Raw genomic sequence first — 22223 nt, forward strand, 5'->3', positions numbered from 1 at the left:
GAAGTGGAGCTGGAGGACGATGTGGAGCGCCCAGCAGGGTTGTCCAGTGGTGCGGTGAGTCAGGACCTCTTTTCCACTCTGGAGGCGTCTAGCCAGTCCCTGCACTCTGGCTCTGGCATGCAGGATGTAGGAGAGGGGAGTTCTGATAAGTGCTCATTTTGCTTTGATACTGCACAGCGAGAGGAGACTGAGCTGTCTTGTACTTTGTTATATGGTAGAGAAGGGATAAGGGCAGAAATTAACAATAGAGCCTGTCCATATATGCAGTGGGGCCATGGTGGAAAAGTTTGTTAATGTACATAGGGATGTCTTGGGAATCCTCCACAGAGATCTCTAGGAAACTTTCCTGCATGTATTCGGCAATCCTCTGCTGAAGGTTCCTTGGCAGAGCCTCCTTGTTTCTCCCCTGGCTGTCGGAAACTTTCCCATCCCACTGTGCAACTTGTCACCCTCTGCCGCTGGAGCTCTGGGAATGGATTGCGGTGCATCACAGGGACGTGCTCACTGTCTCATGATGCAGTTCTTTCCATCCCATCATTCCTTGAGCTTCCTACTTCATTTCATGCCATTTTTCAACAGTCCTTATAAACTGTGCACCTGCCATCTCTGCCTGACAGTATGGATCTTGTGCTATTGACCAGTCTGGTGATGAGCGTTATGAACACCATCCGTTATTTCATGAGCTGCAAAACAGAGAGAGTGAATCGGCTGCCATGGAAACAAATAATTCAAGATTGCTGCTGCCACTGTAGGGCATTGGTACTGGGCTCAGGAAACAAGCTCTGAATGGTGGGATGACATCGTGATGCAGGTCTGGGCTGACGAGCAGTGGCTGCAGAACTTTCGGATGCACAAATCCACCCTCCTGGAACAGTGTGTGGAGCTCACGCCAGCACCGCGGCACAAGGACACCAGAATGAGAGCTGCCCTCACTGTGGGAAAGCAAGTGGCAATCGTTGTGTGGAAGATGGCAACTCCAGACTGCTACTGGTCAGTCGCAAATCAGTTTTGAATGAGAAAGTCCACCTTGGGGGTGGCGGTGATGCAAGTGTGCAGGGTCATTAATCACCTCCTGCTATGAAGGACTGTAACTCTCGGTAATGCGCAGGAAATAACTGATGGCTTTGAGGCAATGGGATTCCCTAACTGCAGCAGGGCGCTAGATGGAACACATCCAAATTTTGGCCCCCCAACCAACTTGCAACAGAGTACATCAACCGAAAGGGCTACTTCTCCATGGTCTTGCAGGTGCTAGTGAATCACCAGGGCCGTTTCACTGACATCAATGCAGCACAGTCAGGGAAGGTGCATCATGCACGCATCTTTCAGAACACTGGACTGTATAGAAAGCTGCACACTGGGACTTTCTTTCCAGACCAGAAGATTCCAATGAGGAATGTACTTGCCTCCTGCATTCAGCAAGGAGTCATTATTCCTACTGTCAGTGAATGTAACTCCCTCATTTTACTGTGCTGTTAATACTGCTGTACTCCCTACCTTTCCCGTTGTTCCTAGCCCTGCTACTATCCTTTCCTACAAAGCACCGGGGCTGAGGGGTTGTTACCGCCTCAAATAAGGAAAAGGTTGTATTAAGTCTGGACATAAAAGGATTAAGGTTATTGTTAAATAAGATGCATCTAGATATGGGGAATAAATGTGTGTGTATGTAAATAGGTGTGTATAAATAAATAAAAGGGGGGTTAGTCAAAAAGCCCACCCTCCTGGCTAAACTGGTAGTGAAACAATGCCTGTGCCCATGGAAAGAAATAATGCAACAACAACAAAAGAATCGGGCCCAGACAAGCGGGCAAACACAGTAGAGGAAGTTAAAAGAAAGAAAGAGAGAGGTTAGCTCTGTAGTTACTGGAGGAAATTAAGCAGTGAAATTTTGTACAAATGTTAAAAGAAGGTGTTATGAAAAGAAAATTCTTGGTTTCTTTGCAGCCATTCCTTTGGAGAAAGGGCACATTTCTCTGGAGGAATCTCTGTAAATAATCCAGGCAAAAGGTTATTTAAGTGAAATCATTTAACTATGAACAAGGTAGTCAAATTTGCTAAAAAACACTCCTGGTGTGTACAATCTTTCTTTTATAAGTTTAAGATGAATTGGTGTTGTTTTAAAATTGTAAAACAGAAAAATACTTTTGCCAAACAAAAGAAACTAGTGTTGTTTAATTTTGCTATTTAGCATTTAATCCTTAAGGTGACTTAATGCTTTACAAGATTTCAAATGTTTTTAAATAAAGACCAAAGTTGTGGCTGCAGCAGGGCAGTCAAAGCCAGAAAAATGGAAAAGATTTTACATCTGTTTTGGTAACAAATAGCAGATAAAAGCTGTAGTCAGTGCCCCCACTAAGTCTTAAGATGGCTCTGTATAATCAACAGTCACTTTGCCAAAAGAAAGCCAAACTGGGTTGTGTTTTCCTTTTCAAATCAATGTGTGTTTAAAAGCAGAAGTTAAAAGTTAGAAGTTAATTGTGTCCTTTTGAGACAAAGTCTCTAACGGGCTGATACCTTTGAATCCAAAAGCAAGCCAAGAATGTCTGTGTTAATGCAAATCACCTAAATAATAAAGATAGAAGCCATTGAAACCTGACCTGCCTATAAAATAAATACAGAAAAATATGGGAGTAATTCCTCAGTTTTGCCTGCAAACAGCAAGGGTATTTCTAAAGAAAGGAATATTTTAAGCAATACTGCCAACAGTGTGTAATCTGCCAGCAACATAGTGTTGGTAAAGCTGTCAAGGTTAGGCTTCCTGGGCATCTTTTGTAAATGTTCAGATTGATTCAAATGTTTAAATGTTGTAATTGGAAGTATGTGTTAGTTTTAGTAATGTATTCCCCTGTAAAAAGGCAGATGCCAAAACTGTTGTAAAACTTTGTTTAAGAACTTTGTACCACGATTTGCCATACCTGTGAGTAGCAACAATAAGAGTGGACCTAATGTTATTGGACAAATTATAACAAGTTATGTGCAGCTTTACAGATCCAACACAAACTCCACTGCCCCCATCACCTGCAGTCTGCCGGGACAGTAAAACGTCAAAATGGGATTTTTAAAAATAAAACTGACCAAGATCTGTGCTAAAACAAATTTAAAGTGGCCAAATGCTCTCCCATTAACATTAATGAATATGAGGGCCACTCCCAATCGAAAGACTGGACTCAGCCCTCATGAAATTCTAACAGGGCACCCAATGCAACTACCGGCTGCGCCTCACTGGCCCTGGCTCCGACGGACAGTCATTTAATGAGTAACACAATGCTTAATTCTTGTCAGACACTAACGAAATGTGTTAGGTCTTTTTATATATAGCAGCCCTGCCACCCACTGAAACCAGGAGACTGGATCTTCACAGAGATCCATCAGCGAGGAACCGTCCTAGCCCCATGCTGAAAGACCCTTATCAAGTCCTGTTAATTATCAACACCGCTGTGAAGTGCCGAGACTCAACTACCTGCCCATGTTTCTCACTGTAATGGCTCTCCGACTGATGATCAGTCTATCTTTCCTTCTGGCGTTGTTGCTCCTTCTGGACAGCAGGAGTGAAGGACAAGGTGAAAAGCCGGTAACCTCTCCTTTGTCTGCTGACAGACCCACCGTGCCTTTGAAGGCACAACCTCTCCACCTGAGGACATAATAAAGCCTCCCACCAAGCAAGGTGATTGTGCTAGTAACCTCTCCCTTGCTGCCTCATTGCCGGACAGCTAAATGAATTAAGACTATGAAATCTTGAAGAATAGCCTGCGGAAGCTAGCCAAAACTACCTGCAGATAAAACTTTTAATATTCCTCAGCCTCTCCTTCTTAACAAACTTAGGGTGGGGACGGGAAAGTAATATTTTTCTAGATCTTGACCAATCAGTAGCCTCTCTAGTAAATAATCAAACGTATACCCAAAAAGTTTGTTCTGCCACCGGAAATTTTGCCTGTACTGAAATTGTCCCAGTAACGGATAATTTAACCTGTCCCGTATTGTAATATGCCCCTTCTTATGTCATTGGCGCCGATGCCTCTCAGCCTTTTTGTGAAGGTGTCGAGCCAACAGATGTGGTCTAATACTTCACAAGGGAGAGATGTGTTAGTGTGTTGGGACACCGACGGACTGTAATTAATGCCACATTAGGGACCATTAAATTCACATTGCCCTTATCCAGTTTTTAAATTACCTCTACATATCCAAATTGCTCTAAAGGGCCTGCCATCAGGTTAGCACAGCAAAGGGCCTGGGTTTCCCCTGGAAAGAAAAGGGACTTTGCTGGACACCTATGGGATGGCGCAAATAGCGTAGCGGCAGTCTGGAGTATCCATAAGAGTCAAGAACATGAGGAAAAAACTGGGACACTTAGAAAAAGCCACAGGCCTTATTACTGGAGCACAGCTGACCCAGACACAAGCAGGAGTAGGTGAATTAGGTATTATTTCCACCCTTAGGGTAATGACCCAGAAGCTTGTAACAGATACAGTGCTTAGTATTGCTGGGGCTGGAAAGGCATTGCAGTGGGATCAGGCTTGTTCAGAGGTTCAGGATTTTCTGAATGACTGGCTCACGGCCATTTGGAGGGATCTTGAACATCAGGCGTGGCCCTCTGCCCTTACAGCCACCTCGGGAGTACCATCTGACCTGTGGCCAGGGAGACATACTTGCAGATTCTCTGGGTGGAAATGCAGACGTTCGCAGCACTCCTTCCAAGCATACGAGCCTGTCAGAGGGGTATGGACTCCCACCTACAGAATCCTGCTGGGTCCGTGGGGAGGATGCATGTGGGATTGGATAATTCACCGAGACATTTGGGAACTTGAACTACCTGGTATGCCCAACCGATCTGTAGTCAGTGCTCCTGGAATAACGCCCGTAATTTGGGTAGGGATTGGAAGCCAATGGACACTCTGGCCGTTAGAACCCCCTCAACTTCAGTGTGTACATAAACTAAAACCAGGAGAGGCTGTCACTGTTCATGACAACATTTGTTGGGAGGGTATGGAACATGGGACTATCCTGACAGGACATCTACTTTTCCAAGCTAATAATAGCTGTGTGCATGTTAAGAACACTACCTTGAATGATGTACATTTTAACCTCCCCATGGCTGCAGGTAATCATATCATTCATTGGCCTGCGGATAAAATTCTACAATTAGCCCTTAGATTCCAAATACCCTTTAACTGGACTACCCTAGTGCCTGACTGATTCCAAAATTTGCTTTCAATTCTGCCAGAGGTTCAGAAAATTTCCGACCTACAGGGACAGATTCACATTCTCCAAAATATATATCAAATTGAAAAGAATGCCTTTCATACAGCCTATAGGGAGTCTACCTTATGTACTAAGTATGATGCTTTGTGTTTTGTGATTAAGACTATTCAGCAATCTCAACCCCATCGTTTTATCGCCATAGAAATTTTGTTGTTTTTATTACCGTTTGGTATGGGGTTATGTTATTGCTGTTGTAGTAGATGTGTTTATCATTGCCTGTCTGGTCGCAGACCTTTTAAGCTCAATGTAAAGGAACAAGTGGCACTAATGATTGTCAATAAACTCTAGGATAACAGGAGGCAAGAGTCAGCAATGAATGTTTATGAGGAAATGCAGGTAGTACATGAGGGAGAGAGAGAGGAAATTAATAAATTAATGTCCATGGAGTTATGATAGAATAAAGTGAGGCCTCAAAGGGGGGAACTGTGAGGGAAAATTAACAGGACATAAAACTCAGGTCAAGGCCCTGACTTTGGTCAAGCTTGCCTGCAGGCCGTAAACTGAGATCCTGCTTGCTTATGTGTGTCAAGGGGTAGGAGAAGTCACAGTGGAAAGTCCCCAAAACAACAATGGTTTTCTGTGCATAAGGGACACCAAGGGGCAGGATGGAAAAGTCCCCAGACAGAACAGATTTGCAATAGTCAAGCTCATGAAATATATAACCGCAACAATTGTGTTAGAAAGGTCGCTGACCGCAAAAGAACAGACAGCGAATAACAGGAAGGGCCTAGTGGGGGAGATGCTTCTTTTTGCTTTTGACCAGTGTTAATTTTGCAATGTATTCCAAATAAGGTAATTAATACGGAAGTATGTGTAATTTGTCTGTGGTTTTAAGCTTTAAAAAGCTGTGTGTGCTTTGCAGCAGGGGGCAGCTACCTAGAACTGTTACCCCCCTGCACTTGTAATCAATGAAGGAGCCTCAGGCTTGTTCTGATCCAAACACAAAGCATGGTTATTTTTCCATGATACGCGCATGGATCCCAAATCCCGCGTTCTAGCGAGGGTCCGGTGTATTTATTTTACTAATATGTTTATGGCTAGCTTTCTACATTTTAATCTACTTTGTGACTGCTCCATACAACAATAAATGTACAGTATTTAAAAAGAGCCATGTGAACAATTCTCTGTTTCCTAAAGAGTGAAAAAATAAAAGTATAATAAGATGTCACAGTGAGATATAACAGAATCTTATTAATTTATTGTTAAAATTGTTTTAAAAGCTAAACTTGTTTACTAGTTTCAACACCTCTTTTTGAATGGACACACCAATGCCATGTAGCTTACCTGATTGCAATGGTTTTTTATCTTGATTTTTCCACAGTGACCAATTCCTATCTCTGGAAACTGCTAATAAGAATTTGTCATCAGGAGAAAATGCCATCTGAGTAACAGTCAGATTGTGAAAAGACAAGCTTTGCAGCTGCTTCCAAGAAGTGGTGCTCCACAAAATAATTGCTGCGTGTTCTTTTTTGGAGGCCTGCAAGTACAGGGACAAAACCACTGAAAATGAAGGAAAGGAAACAAAAAACAAAATGACACCACCCTAAAATATTAGTATGATTTTTTACATGCTTGCAACTGAGTTAGACTGAATTTTCCTCTAGGTAGTTCCAAGTTTTATTTTCACTCCCATGTTACTATGATAGTAAGGATGTTTCCCGCTTAAACTTTCTACTAAACCCTGGAAGATGACAACAGTGTATGTATGAATTCTGACAATTCACTTTCTTCTTAATTTGTTCAACACCAAAAATACCACAAATCATTTATTATTACTAATTTTTGTACATTCATTTGCACATGTCCGTAAGGCCAAATATACCCATTTTATGGATGGACAAACTGCAGTATAGAAAAGTTAAGTGGCTTGCCCCAAGTCACTGGGAGTCAAGTAGCAGAACGTAGACCACAATTTAGAATCCTGTCTCCCAATCCTGTGATCTAACTTTTAGACCACAATCCCTGGCAATCTGATAGCATATAACCCTTTTCAATAAATGGTGCTAAAATCTCTCTTTTCTTACCTTACATGCTGAGGCAATTATAGTTTTTGAATTGTTACAAGCAACACAAAATATTTCATAGCCATGTCCATATCTGAAACAGAAAATAAAATTTGTTATACAGATTACACAATCTTGGTGATACGTTTCAAGATTTATATAGGTTTTTTTTAAAACACCACTGATGTATAAATTATGAAGCAATCTCAAAAACAACAACATGAGTATGTAATCTCCTGCATTTTGTTTCAGACCTCTAGATCAAATCAATAAAGGCAGCAGTATTTAAAAGGGAATTCAAACCCTTCACGAACAGAATAAAAACGCGTTTGCCATTTAGTTTACTATTGTTAAATATCTATATTAAAATAGCAGCTGGAGGACCCAATCAGAATCAGGGACCCATCACGCTACGTGCCATACAAACATGTAAAGACGAAGTCCCTTACCCAAAGAGTTTACAATCTAAAAACGACAAATGACACATGAGGTTTTTTTCAGGGGTGGGGAGGTACACAATTATATATTAATACATGAACTCCCCCAACACAATATATGCACATCAACACAAATCAGCCAGTCTTTCCCCAATACCTTTTTTGCACAGTTCTAGAAAACCACATTCACTCACGTCTAGGGAACAGGGTGCTTGAAGGTTAGCATCCACTCTGAAGCACAGCCACAATGTAGTATATTGTCTGAGGTGTATCACTGTTGTGCTAGTAGCAAAGGGTGAGTGAGATTCTGGGTAGAAGACTAGAGGGTACACACTACTGGATGCCTTAAGTTAGTCTTTTTTGTGTTAGGTGTGTTATGTACAGACTAACCTGAAGTGACACACCACATAGTGGCGTTATGTATTAAATTTCCCAGATGTGGGGGGGTGGGTTGGTTGGTTTTTTAAGATTTTGGAAGGGAGCTGCAATGAGAAGAACAGGATCTTTGTTAAGCTGTCTGATTGTCTTGGAACTTCACTTTCATGAAAGAGCACTTTTATGAAGGTTTTTTTCTTCATGAAAGTAATCAATGCTATGCTGAAAACCTTCCTGTACAAAACAACAAGAATGATGTTGGACTAGAGAGACTACCAACCCCATCCTCTTGAGCTGGCTGAATCATTTCACAAAGAATAGGATTCTCAACCCAGCAGCTGTTGCTTTGTCAAAGACCTTGTTGTCTGTGCAATTGTTCTCAGCTGGTTGAAGAGCAAAGCACTGTTCTTCCCCCAGAAAGAGAGGATGAGATCCCAATCTAAGGGCAAAATAGAACTCGAAAGAACTTAGTATAAGGCCTTTCTACACTACACACTTTTGTCGACAAAACAATGGATGTGTACACACTGAAATGCTCCTCCCACCGAAGTAACTCCCCTGCTCAGTTTTTCAGCATTCTTCTTGAATTGTGGACAGTCACACCAGTGCAAACTACAGAAGTAAAATATCCTCTCCACTCTTTCTCGATATTCCCTGGTTTATACATACAAGCATTACGTTAGCACTTTTGACCACAGGGTTGCACTGGGAGCTCATGTTCAGCTGATTATACATCATGACTCCCATGTTCTTTTACGAGCCACTGCTTCACAAGATAGTGTCTTCCTGCATTCTGTTATGGGTGGGCTACATTCTTTGTTCACAGGGTTCTGCTCTCATCTACATTTCTTTATTACTGATAATCTTGTTAGCGCACATATTATTCTAATCCTTTCTTTCTAAAGGATATTTTTTATTATTTGTATTATACTAGTGATAAGCGGCCTCAGTGAGGATGTAAGCATAAGCTGCCTAATTAGCAGCAGCTGTTGTCCTCAAAGCAAAATTCAGATGGTCAACAAAATGTTTGTTAAAGATGAAGCCTCGTTTGATAAAAATACAAATTAAAAAGAGAAAAAAGCTGGGAACTTTGTCCTTCTATAGAAAGGGCATATAAAGTATAGCATGCACAGCCCCAAAATGTCACCCTTGTCTTTCTAACATTAATACGATTGTGTTCCATGCAATATGAGATATCCCTAAATCTCCTGTTATTCTGGACACTCAGATGTTTAATAACGTGTTTTGCATTCTTCTCCTCTGAAGAAAAACAATTATTATATTTTAGCACTTTTCCTGGCAAATGAGTGATTGTCTTCCTAAAGCTGTACAAATTTTGAGCACCGGGCTCTTTCAATGGCATTTCTTATAAAATAATGTTGCTACCTGACTTTAAAGATTTTTTAAAATGCTCATAAGGCATGATTAAGTTGGCAAATGTATATGGCAAGCAGGTGCAGCCACTAACTCTCTGGGAAGTTGTTGGTGCAGTTCTTGGTTTTGAAAAGCTAGGGAAACCCTGCTCTACAGACTCTTAGCTGGAAGGATTCAATTGAGAGTGGTGGGAGATGAGGGTGAATGTTCTCAAGTATGGCATTCTTGCTTCTCTTCAAGATGCCATTTTGTGCTCCACAATCTAAGCTTTGTTTTAAAGCAAGTGTCATGGTTGCAAATAAAATCCTGTAAATTTGAACCGAGTGTAACACTGAATCATAGAAGATTAGGGTTGGAAGAGACCTCAGGAGGTCATCTAGTCCAACCCCCTGCTCAAAACAGGACCAACCCCAACTAAATCATCCCAGCTTTGTCAAGCTGGGCCTTAAAAACTAAGGATGGAGATTCCACCACCTCCCTAGGTAACCCATTCCAGTGTTTCGCCATCCTCCTAGTGAAATAGTTTTTCTTAATATCCAACCTAGACTTCCCCCACTGCAAATTGAGACCATTGCTCCTTGTTCTGTGATCTGCCACCACTGAAAACAGCCTAGCTCCATCCTCTTTGGAACCCCCCTTCAGGTAGTTGAAGGCTGCTATCAAATCCCCCCTCACTCTTCTCTTCTTCAGACTAAATAAGCAAAGTTCCCTCAGTCTCTCCATGTAAGTCATGTGCCCTAGCCCCCTGATCAATTTGTCCACATCCCTTCTGTGGGTGGGGACGACCAAAACTGGACGCAGTACTCCAGATGTGGCCTCACCAGTGCTGAATAGAGGGGAATAATCACGTCCCTCGATCTACTGGCAATGCTCCTACTAATGCAGCCCAATATGCCATTAGCCTTCTTGGCAACAAGAGCACATTATTGACTCATATCCAGCTTCTCGTCCACTGTAATCCCCAGGTCTTTTTCTGCAGAACTACCACTTAGCCAGTCGGTCTCCAGCCTGTAGAAATAAGAATTAAACTAGATACTATATCCAGGAAAAATGGTTGATTGAAAAACTTTTTAAAATTCCAGGGTATATTGCCTTTAGGCAAAACTCAAAACTAGGTACAGGAGGAGGTGTTTGTACTTTCATTAGGGAAAGATTAAACTACATAGGAATAAGTCTTGAATATAATGCTGTTGAGATACCAATGCAGAAGAGAAATACTTCTTTAAGGATTTATAATATTTATAACCTGCGTGGGGAAATTAGAAAGCTCAGAATCACAAGAAACAGTGAAGAATGCTAAAAGACCATATATTATATGAGGTGATCTAAATAGTCATAATAAGTTATGGGAAGTAGAACTGATCGTAATGGCACAGACCTAGAAAGATTTAATAGACAAAAACTATCTACAGGTTTTAACTGATGGCACCCCGACTAGATTTAATGCACCAGATGGTAGGTTTTCTTGCTTAGACCTGGGAATAACAACATCAGTTATTGCAAGCAAATGCAACTGGGAAATATATATGGAAGGAGAAATGGGGAATGATCATTTCCCTTTACTTTTCAAGGACAAAGTAAGGCTGAAGATAATGGAAAATTACCCACCTAGAATTTTCAGAAAGCTAAGTGGGAGCTATTCACAAGTAAAATATACTCAATTTGTGAATGATCACTGTGTGAGTGTTGACACAGAGAATTTCAATGACAACATAATAAAGAGGATAATAGCAGCAGCTACTGTAGCCATACCTAAGATGTTAAAATACCCCAAAACTAAAAACTCACTTCCATGGTGGAATGAGGAGTATGAAATGTCAGTTAAAGAATAAAGCTTACAAGAAAGCAAAAATTTACAACGAATAGTGAAGATTTAATGAAGTATAAAAAAGTAAGGCAATGCCACAAAGCACCGTAACAAAATCAAAGAAAGTTGGAGGAAGTATTGTGAAAGGTTAAATAAAGATATCAAAGCATCAGAAATATACCAGAAAATCAGAATGAATGAATGGAATTCAGAATAAGAGAAGTTACATCCCAGGTTTTATTGGAACTGACAACATAGTTAGAAGTTCTTATAATGAGAAAGCAGAAGTTTTAGAAGAGACTTTGAAGAGTGAGTAATGATGAAAATCGAAGTGCAGTTTGCCACCAGATTAAAAGAATTCACTGAAGATCTATAATGTAGTTGGGGAAATCATGATGCTACTATATTGAATAAAAGTTTTTATAATATGCAGGCACTACAGAAAGCTATTGATATAAGCAAAACTATGTACCTAGGCAAAGATAAAATAAGCAATATACCAACCGCAGGGAGAGAAAGTCTACAGTCAGTATCCCAGGCACTAAATGGTATACATATCTCGGAGGCACAGGACTGGAACAAGTATCTGTGGCTGACGCAACACAAGGTCTAGGAATTATTTGTTGGACTTGTTAGTTGAACTCTGTAACCGCGAAAGGGGTAGGGGCTAACTGGTGACCTGGCCAGAGGGCCAAGTTACCAGAAGAAAGACTATCGCAGAGCAAGCAATGAGCAGGCACCCAATGCAGTGAGATTTATATTCCCCAACCAAGATGTAAGACACACTAGTGGTGAGTGGGCAACCCTCTTATAGTTGGCCTTAGTTTGTGGAAAGAGCTTGGAAGTGTAAAGATTACCCAGACCTTATTTTTCCACAATTTGATTCCTGCTTGGTGTAAAGAAAAAACCTCTCCCAAACCTCACTGTATGAGGAGGAAAAAAACAGCGGACTACATTCACAGCTCACTGAATTAAAGGAAGAATAAGGAGCTACATTTTCAACAGAATATGCACACAACTCATTTTGCCCTGGCAATGCGTAATAAGCAAAACTTTAGTGCACAGGTAAAATTGTGTGACTTTTGAAGTTTGCAGTAATCACTCTGATGAAATTAGTTCACGTACTGCTGAAGTAAGCAATCAAGAACTTTCAAATATATGATATAGGATATCCATATACATATTTCTGAAAACATTTTGGTGTCAATCGCGAAAGTGCTCCAGGGTGCAATGGTTCAAACACACAGTATTTACACAAACCTGCTGCACACTAATTCTATATTGCGATTTTCCAAAAAGATTAGTGTAAATTTTAAATTGTATCATCTCTCAGAATGTCACATACTTTACATGGCAGTTAGGTTATGCAAACACTTCAGCTGATTTTTTTATAGTAACATTATCTAATCAATTAAATATTTATGAAAATTCAACATTATTTTTTTCAAATTCTGCTGATGGAGTTAAAACTTGAATATTTAGCACAGAAATGCAGATGCCAAGCAAGCTATTTTTAGCAAACCAGTTCCTAACATGGTTTTCTAGCTGCTACGGTCACATGCAATCTACATTATGTGATTTCATGTTGCTTTTAAGATTAATGCTGTGCAATAAAATTGAAGCCCAAGAATACTTTACATCCCACTGCCTATTTATCAAAAAAGATTCTCTTAAAAAAGATGGAAATCAATTAGATTAAATAAGTCACCCACAATCCCACCCCTAAAATGTAATATAATTATGATTTTAAGTAATGTGAATCAAAAAATGTCAAGGTTGCATTACTGCATAAGAATCCAAAATAGTGGATATACTGAAATGCAGCTAGACTTCTCCCCCACACTTTTAACTGGTTCTCCCTGAGGCAGGGGAGAATAAATTGTTAATCTTGAACTTTAACTTTTTAAAATAAGAAAAAATATGAATACTTTCATCTTGGACACAGAAAGGCGGTAGATCAATACAAGCAGAATCCCAAGGACATTTTGATGTGAATTATGGGCCATTCGTAGGATGGGCAAGAGAGCGTGGGAAGACCATGGCATGATGATGGGATTCCCCCCTCTGTTGGAGACTATCAATCACTTTGAAAAAGAATCTTGTGTGGGTCTGTTCTATAGTAAATTAGTCACTAAAGCTCGAAGCATAGTCTATGAGCTGAAGTCACTACCACCAGGAAAAATGACCTTCCTTGTATCAGATTGTGACCCTCAGAGCATCCTAGTGCCAGAAGATAAAAGGCTCCCTGGTATCTAGCAGTGAGTTTCAGCTGACCTGACCAGCCCAGCATATCCCAAGTCATTGTTGTCATAATCTGTATCTATAAGGTGTAATGTAAGGTATCATATACAAACTGGTAACACAATGTTCCTGAACATCACTTTGCGGTGAACACATACAGGGTATATACAAAGAATTATGTGCTGGAATTACGCTCTTAAAATGTGTTTGGCTAGCAATGCGTAAGCTCAGTCTGCCCTAGACAAAGGTATGTGTATTTGTTTGCCTGATCAGCTGGGTTCTCAAGCAGAGACAATGAAGGTACATTTGCATACAAGATAAACAAAGCTATCAGCTAACGATCAGGAGGAGAAGGCAGCATGAAAGAGAGACTTTGTCTGGGCTTACTTTTCAAAGAATACATTTCAAAAGTTTACTGGACTACAAAAAGGAGGGAAGAGAACCCCTGTTTTAACCTTCACCTGAGATGACAAAGAAACTAAACACTTTGAACTCTCTGAAGGGTCCAAGTTAAAAAACTGGTCAGCCATCCTGGAAGAAAGACTGGAAAGAAAAATGCCTTTGAACCAAAGACTAGTTTATTGAATTTTAGTCTTAGACGCATATTTTTATTTTTGTTTCTTTGTAAACATTTCTATCCTTATTCCTTATATTTGGTTTCACTTACTTATGTCCTTTTGTTAATAAACTTGTTTTACTTTTAACATAAACCAACTTAGTGCTATGATTGAAGTAGAGGATGTGTCTCTTTATAGGATCAGCAGGCTTGGTAAATTTTGTGGATGCTACAGTAAGAGGAGCTGAGCACTGTAGAGAAAGATATCTCTGGGGAACTCAGGAACTGGGGTTCACTGATTGTTACCTGCTAGACAAGATTTGGACTGGCAGAGCATCTTGAAGAGTTTTCTGGTAAGGCAGACATGCTGCTGTGTCAGCTTAGCAGCAAAGCTCCTACTTGCTGAGGCTAAGAGGGTAAAGTGGCTCACAGTTCTGGGAATCCCAGCTAACTGTCACACAGATGCATACAGATCTATGCAGCAGGGGTATTTATCTGAAATAACTGCTTGATTCCAGCTTCCTTACAAACTGGACTGAGTTTGGTTGTGTTCTTGTTCAGACTTGCTCTATGACAAGGTTTACTCTTATCAGAATGAAGCCCAATAGATAGAGTGTTATGGTCCCACGGGATTCACCCATTCTCCCAGGATTGGGTTTTTAAGCCAGTGAAACCTTTTTCAGTCATTTTATGACATTTCAACACACCATTAATACCAAGAACACATATTTTTGGCATTTAGGAACAACAAATTCCAATATATGCTGTATTTATTTTTTTATTTATTGTGTGTATTACTTTTACCCAAATGGTTTATATTAGTTGGCATGACTATATTATGTGAAAACACTTCTCAGGATTTATGTTTATTGCAAATGCTGTGTTCTCTGTTTCCATATAATCCTGGTGAAAAAAGCTTCAATGGATCAGAAAGATCTGTGTTTGCATAAGTGCATTTATGGCTGGGAATATAGTACAGCTTCAGAACACTGCTTTTGGCTATCATTATAGGCTGCTGATATAAGCCCTTTAGTCTTAATGTGTCTTAATAGGATGCAGGTCACAGGGGGCTTTTTAATAAGAGGGTTCAAAAGTGTTAAGCCCTACATGAAGCTGACAAGGAGCTATACTTGACTGCTATGCTACAGACATACCACCTTGAGAGACATGGAAATAGCTTATTTAAAAGTATATCAGTTCCTATCTATCCAGTGCAAACTTGTATACTGACCCAGATTAAAAAGTTTCTTACAACCTACATACTGAACATGCACAACATTAAAACAACTAGCAAAAGAATGAATAAGAGCACTGGATATTAAGAACATAACACATTACTGCAATGGATGCCTTATAAACATGCATTATAATACTGTGTACAAGACTACATGAATCAGTTACAACAAGAGCTTCTACGACATTTTGTAACATTTCTATATTTATATAAAACAAAATAACTTACAGCTTTTGAACTTCAGGCCATAATGTATTCTGCAACAAATGATCTTCTGTGGGAGGTTCTACAAGACATATGCATACATTTTATTCAAATTTAGTATAGTGTTTTTCTTTATCAGTTTATCTCTCTGTCCCAAAGGGTAACACCCAAAAAACCTCATTCTAGTAATGAAAGCAACTACTAATTCATATAAAATACCCTTTTTATGTTGCATACCTGTAAGGATGAGGGGTTGAAAGTAAATCTGATTATACTGATTCGAAACACTGTTAAACTTTTCTTCCTCATCAGCTGGTTGAGCTGCCATATCTCCTGTTCAAAATAAATATTTAATTCAGCCACAGAGAAAATACTTGACATGAAAATTTGGTTACATATAAGGAAAGAGATCCTATTAGTTTTACCACGGAAATTATCTAGATGAGATGTGTCTATTTCAGCAATATCCTACTATGCAAATTAGGAATTAGTTATTTAATATAAATCCAAGTATCTAATGTACATCTAGGGAAGCAGGGGGAAAAAGCCTTTGTCAGACAAATATATAGTATGAAATGGAAAACTTCTTACTTGATTATTTTCTTTCTGGGACTGACCTCTCCCTGGATTAGAGGCATTTGGTCTCTCTCTTACAGAGACTCTAAGGGAGTTCAGATTTATCCACAAACCTCCAGGAGTTGGCCATGTGCTTCTCCCCGTGCACCAGAGGAGTATTTTCAAAAATGTGTGGAAACACTACAGCCAAGATTTTAAAAACAGGTGCCTAAAGTTAGCCTTGTAAATCTATATTTATGCACCTAAATAAGGGGTCAATTTTCAAAGGTGTGAACTCTGCACTTCTCATGAACTTAAATGTGAGCTGCTGGCTGCTCAGCACTTAAATACAGTAGGTGCCTAAAGTTAAAGTAAATTAGTAAATTAAAATTCAATTGTTAATCTGACCCTAAAGAGGCCACTGAAAAGTTACCAAAAGAACTTATCAGGTGCGGCAGACTCAGGGAGAGGTCAGTCTCAGAAAGGATGCTATCAAGTAATAAATTTTCAATTCTGGATGATGACTTCTCCAGAGAAGATATCTGGCATACAGAAAGCACTAAGAAAAAATATAAGCAGGGAGGAAAAATGAGGCAGAACAGAAGAGAAAATATGTCAGTGGACAGAACACTTGTTCTACCTAGTGCAAATAGGAATTGGCTGCTCTCAGGCCCAGACATCTAAGGTAGAAGGGAATATATAAAGATCTTTTCCTGAACTGATAAGTTCCACAAATATATACAGTGTATATTTTAACTGTTTTTAAAGTCACATCAATCATGTGCTCCACTCACTTTCATTTGCTGAGCCTTTGGGGTATGGGGGGGGGGGAAAGAGTTAATCTTGGTTAGGAGTTATTTTGGCCTAAAAATTAAAAACAGCTACCTACCTTTCATAACTGTTGTTCTTTGAGATGTGTTGCTCATGTCCATTCCAAGTTGGTATGTGTGCGCCACATGCACAATCGTCGGAAGGTTTTTCCCTAGCGGTACCCATTGGATCGGCTGTGGAGCCCCTTGGAGTGGAGCCTTCATGGCCGTGTATATAGGTCCCTGCCAACCCGCCACCTCTTCAGTTCCTTCTTGCTGGATACTCTGACAGAGACGAGGCAGGTGGGTCTTGGAATGGACATAAGCAACACATCTTGAAGAACAACAGTTATGAAAGGCAGGTAACCATTTTTTCTTCTTTGAGCGATTGCTCATGTTGATTCCAAGTAGGTGACTCCCAAGCAGTCCCCTGGAGGAGGGGTCGGAGTTCACCAAGTTGCCGACTGAAGCACTGCTCTACCAAATGCGGCACTGTCTCTAGCCTGCTGTGTGATGGCATAGTGCAACATAAAGGTATGAATAGATAACCAGGTCGCCGCCCTGCATATGTCCTCAATGGAGACCTGCGCCAGGAGCGCTGCAGATGAAGCTTGCGCTCTCATGGAGTGCGCCGTCAATGCTGGGGTTGGTGTCTTTGCCAGGTCGTTGCACGTCCTGATACAGGCCGTGATCCAAGAAGAAATTCATTGGGATGAGACCAGAAACCTTTTCATTCTCTGAACAATGGCGACGAAGAGTTGCGTCAACTTCTTAAATGGCTTTGTCCGCTCAATGTAAAAAGCCAGCACCTGTCTGACTTCTAGGGAACGGAGCCTGCGTTCTCTGTCATTAGCATGTGGCTTTGGGAAGAACATTGGTAAAAAGATGTCCTGATTTGCGTGAAATTGTGAAACAACCTCAGGGAGAAAAGCCAGGTGTGGCTGCAACTGTACCTTGCCCTAATAAGACACTGTATAAGGGGGCTCAGACAATAAAGTTTTGAGTCACGTTATTGCCACGAGAAATGCCACTTTCCAAGAGAGGTAAAGCAGAGAACAAGTTCTAAGAGGTTTGAAACGGGCCCCATGAGCCTTGAGAGGACCAGGTTAAGGTCCCATTGGGGGACCAGTTGTCACATCTGGGGGTACAGTCTGTCTAGCCCTTTAAGGAAGCATCCAAGCATGGGGTTAGCAAATACCGACCGCCCGGCTGCACCCAGGTGGAAAGCGGAAATAGCTGCCAGGTGCACCTTGATTGACGAGACTGCCAGCCCTTGCTGCATTATGTAGATTAAGTAGTCCAGTACAAAGGGGATTGAGGACTGCAGCGGAGGGGTGCCATTCTGTGCAGACCAAACAGAGAACCTTTTTCACTTGGCTAGATAAGTGGCAAGAGTGGAAGGTTTTCTACAGCCAAGAACCTTCCAAACCGAATTGGAGCACTGAAGCGCTAACGCGGGTTTAACCATGGATTTTCCATGTAGTGAGGTGGAAAGACTCTAGGTTGGGGTGCTGAAGGAAACCACGGTGCTGCGTGATGAGATCTGGAATCATGGGCAAGGTCATGGGCATGTCCACCCAGAGGCTCAACAGCATGGAGAACCAGTGTTGGCGGGCCATGCCGGCACTATGAGAATCAGTGAAGCCTTGTCCTGCTGGACCTTGAGGAGGACCTTGTGGATGAGACGGAATGGCGGGAATGCATACAACAGGCGCCCCACCCACGAGAGGAGAAAAGCATCCACCATTGAGCCAGGGCTGTGATTCAGGAAGGAGCAGAACTGCTAGCACTTCCTGTTGCCTTGTGCTGCGAACACGTTGTGATGTTGCATTCTATATGATTTTATGAAAATATGCTAATGAGTGTGAATATAATGTAACTGGAATATGCTTCATGCAAAAGATTCCCTTGTAAGGTATCATTACAAAGCTTATAATCTACTGAGTGTGGCCATCCTATTTGTATAAATGTACCACTCTTGTATCTGAAACTAGAAATATGAAATATAACTTTGAGGGGTTTCAGAGTAGCAGCCGTGTTAGTCTGTATTGGCAAAAAGAAAAGGAGTACTTGTGGCATCTTAGAGACTAACAAATTTATTTGAGCATAAGCTTTCGTGAGCTATAGCTCACTTCATCGGATGCATTCAGTGGAAAATACAGTGGGCTTATTGTAATTATGCGAAGTGTGGGCCATTAATGGTCGTTTGGAATCTTGATGGCTCCCATTAACTAGAACAATTGACTGTAGATGGCTCTGTTTACTTGTAACTCTTCCTGTATACCTGTGTGCTGGAAAGTGAGTAATGAAGTCTTACAGTGACATGTGATTATGTCACCTGAACTGGAATCCATCTTTAACCTGGTGCTTTTCCATTTAGAAGGAGGGGTAGTAACCCAGAAAGGGACAAAGGATTCCCACCTTGTGCAAAAGATATATAACGGGGTGGAACAAAACAAATGGGAAGCAGTCATGAGGAATCCCCTAGCTAGCACCTGAGCTGAAACAAAGACTGTACCGGGGAAAGGATTGTGCCCAGACTAGGAAGGCGTCCAGTCTGCGATAAAAGCTTATTGAAACATTTCTGAGGGTGAGATTTTATCTGTATTCAGTTTTCTTATTGTATTAGGCTTAGACTTGTATGTTTTGTTTTATTTTGCTTGGTAATTCACTTTGTGCTGTCTGTTATTACTTGGAACCACTTAAATCCTACTTTTTGTGTTTAATAAAATCACTTTTTACTTATTAATTAACCCACAGTATGCATTAATAGCGGAAGGGGGGGCAAACAGCTGTGCATATCTCTCTATCAGCGTTACAGAGGGCGAAAAATTTATGAGTTTACCTTGTATAAGCTTTATACAGTGTAAAATGGATTTACTTGGGGGTTTGGACTCCATTGGGAGCTGCATACCTGAGTGTTGGAGACAGGAGCACTTCTTAAGCTGTTTTCAGTTAAGTCTGCAGCGTGTGGGGGACATTGTTCAGACCTGGGTCTGTGTTTATAGCAGGCTCAAACCAGGCAAGGCACTGAAGTCCCAAGCTACCAGGAAAAACAGGCTCAGAGGTAGTCTCAGCATATCAGTTAGCAGTCTCAAGGGGCTTTCTGTGATCCAACTTGTCACACAAGTCTCCCTGGAGAGATCCCCACCTCAGGAAGATATTGCTGACGACATTCAGTTGGAGAAACCATTTGTGGCCGTGGAAAGATCTGCTGAGGTGATCAGCCAGTTTGTTTTGTACACCTGGCAGATACAATGCCTCCAACAGTACCGAGTGGGCAATGCAAGTCCCACAACCTAAGGGCTTCCTGGCACAGAGGAGAGGTGCGAGCACCCCCTGTTTGTTCATATAGAACATCGCTGTGGTGTTGTGTGTCCACACATATACACATTTCCCCTGAAGATGGCCTGAAATGTCTGGCAAGCTAGATGCCACACCCGTATCTCCCTGACATTGATGTGTAGCTATGGTTCCACTTGGGACCATAGGCCTTGAGTTCTGAGGTTCCCCAGGTGCGCTCCCCACCCTAGCACTGATGCATCTGTGACTAGCGACAGCGACTGCTGTGGTTTGGAAAAAGGTACTCCCACACAGACTGTCTGTGGATCGAGCCACCACCAGAGGGACTTGAGAGCCCAAGGAGAAAGCATGACCAGACTGTCCAAGTGGTCCCAATTTGGTCTGTTCGCTTGGGCCAGCCACACCTGGAGGAGATGGAGGCACAGCCTTCCATACTGCACCACATAAGTGCATGCTGCCATATGCCAGAGTAATTTTTGGCAGTTTCTGGCTGTCATGGTGGGGAACCAGTGGAGAGCTCGTATGATGGCGCTCATGGCTAGAAAATGAGACTTGGGCAGGAACACCTTGGCCTGGGTGTCCAGGAGGGCCCCGATGAATTCTATTTTTGGAGTGGGAGCCAGAGTTGACTTCACCACGTTAAGGATGAGACCGAGACTGAGGAACGTCATCTGTACCAGGTTCACGTGTTCCTCCACCTGGGCTCGGGACCAGCTCTGGATGAGCCAGTCATCTAGGTATGGGAAGACTTGCACCTGACACTTTCAAAGGAAGGCCGCCACGACTGCCATACACGTGGAGAACGCCCGAGGCACCGCCGATAGGCCGAAGGGGAGGACCGTGAACTGATAATGTGTACTGCGAACCGCAAACCACAGAAACCGTCTGTGGGAAGGGATTATAGAGATGTGGAAGTATGCATCCTTCAAGTCGAGGGCAGCATACCAGTCCCCCAGATCTAGAAAGGAAATAGAGGAGGCCAGGGAGACCATACGGAACTTCAATTTCTTCATGAATTTGTTGAGGTTTTGCAGGTCTAAAAAGGGCCTGAACCCGCCTTGGGGATTAAGAAGTAAGGAAAGTAGAATCCCCTGCCCCTGAACTCCAGAGGAACCTCCTCTACCGCCCCCAGCTGTAGGAATGTTTGCATCTCCTACACTAGAATTTGCTTGTGAGAAGGGTCCCTTAAGAGGGATTGGGGGGCGATGGGGGGAAGGGAACAGAATTGGAGAGAATACCCAACTCTACCAACAGCCTGAGGTTATTTGAGCCCAGGCATGGTAAAAATAGGATAGACGGTTCACAAAGGGAGGGGAAGGATCTGGGTATCAAACTGGTGCTCCATCCTCAGGCGCACCTTCAAAAGTTTGGCTTTCAGCCCGAGGGCTACTTAGCTGAGCCCTGCCCTTGGCTGGAGGAGGACTGAGATGTGCGCTTCCTATTACTTCTGCCCAGCTTCCTACTGCACTCCTGTCTAGGAAGGGCAGGGCAGAATTGTTGGGTGGCCTGGGGCTTAAATGCATTTCTTTTCAGGGCTGGTGTGTGCAGCCCCAAAGAATTGAGGGTCGCCTGTGAGTCCTTAAGGCTATGCAGCCTTGAGTCTGTCTGTTCAGCAAAGAGGCAGGAGCACTCGAAGGGCAGGTCCTGAATTGTGTTCTGGACCTCATGTGGGAGCCATGAGACCTGCAGCCAAGAGCTGAGTCTCATAGCTATGGCAGGGCACATAGTGAAGTGGCTGAGTCAGCCGAGTCCAGGGCGGCCTGAAAAGAGGGCGCACACATACCTACTTGGAATGGACATGAGCAACACATCTCAAAGAACAACAGTTATGAAAGGTAGGTAACTGTTTTTAATTTTTAGACCAAAATAACTCCCGACCAAGATTAACTCTTTTTTTCCCCCCATACCCCAAAGGCTCAGCAAATGAAAGCGAGTGGAGCACATGATTGATGTGACTTTAAAAACAGTTAAAATATACACTGTATACATTTGTGGAACTTATCAGTTCAGGAAAAGATCTTTATATATTCCCTTCTACCTTAGATGTCCTGGCAACCACCTTTCCC

General features: G+C 41.9%; 1 protein-coding gene across 5 annotated transcripts in view; it reads right to left on the reverse strand.

The window, feature by feature from the left end:
- Window positions 1–22223, reverse strand: part of ELP2 (elongator acetyltransferase complex subunit 2) — a 118255-nt gene that overhangs the window by 10558 nt on the left and 85474 nt on the right. For all 5 annotated transcript variants that reach the window (XM_037893397.2, XM_043540312.1, XM_043540310.1 and 2 more), the window contains 4 exons: window positions 15728–15823; window positions 15515–15572; window positions 7284–7356; window positions 6544–6736 (listed from right to left, as the gene is read on the reverse strand). In XM_037893397.2, the coding sequence (XP_037749325.1) occupies window positions 6544–6736; window positions 7284–7356; window positions 15515–15572; window positions 15728–15823 (420 nt within the window). The remainder of the gene's footprint in view (window positions 1–6543; window positions 6737–7283; window positions 7357–15514; window positions 15573–15727; window positions 15824–22223) is intronic.

This window comes from Chelonia mydas, chromosome 2 (assembly GCF_015237465.2).
Source record: "Chelonia mydas isolate rCheMyd1 chromosome 2, rCheMyd1.pri.v2, whole genome shotgun sequence".
In the NCBI taxonomy this organism is placed as follows: domain Eukaryota; kingdom Metazoa; phylum Chordata; order Testudines; family Cheloniidae; genus Chelonia; species Chelonia mydas.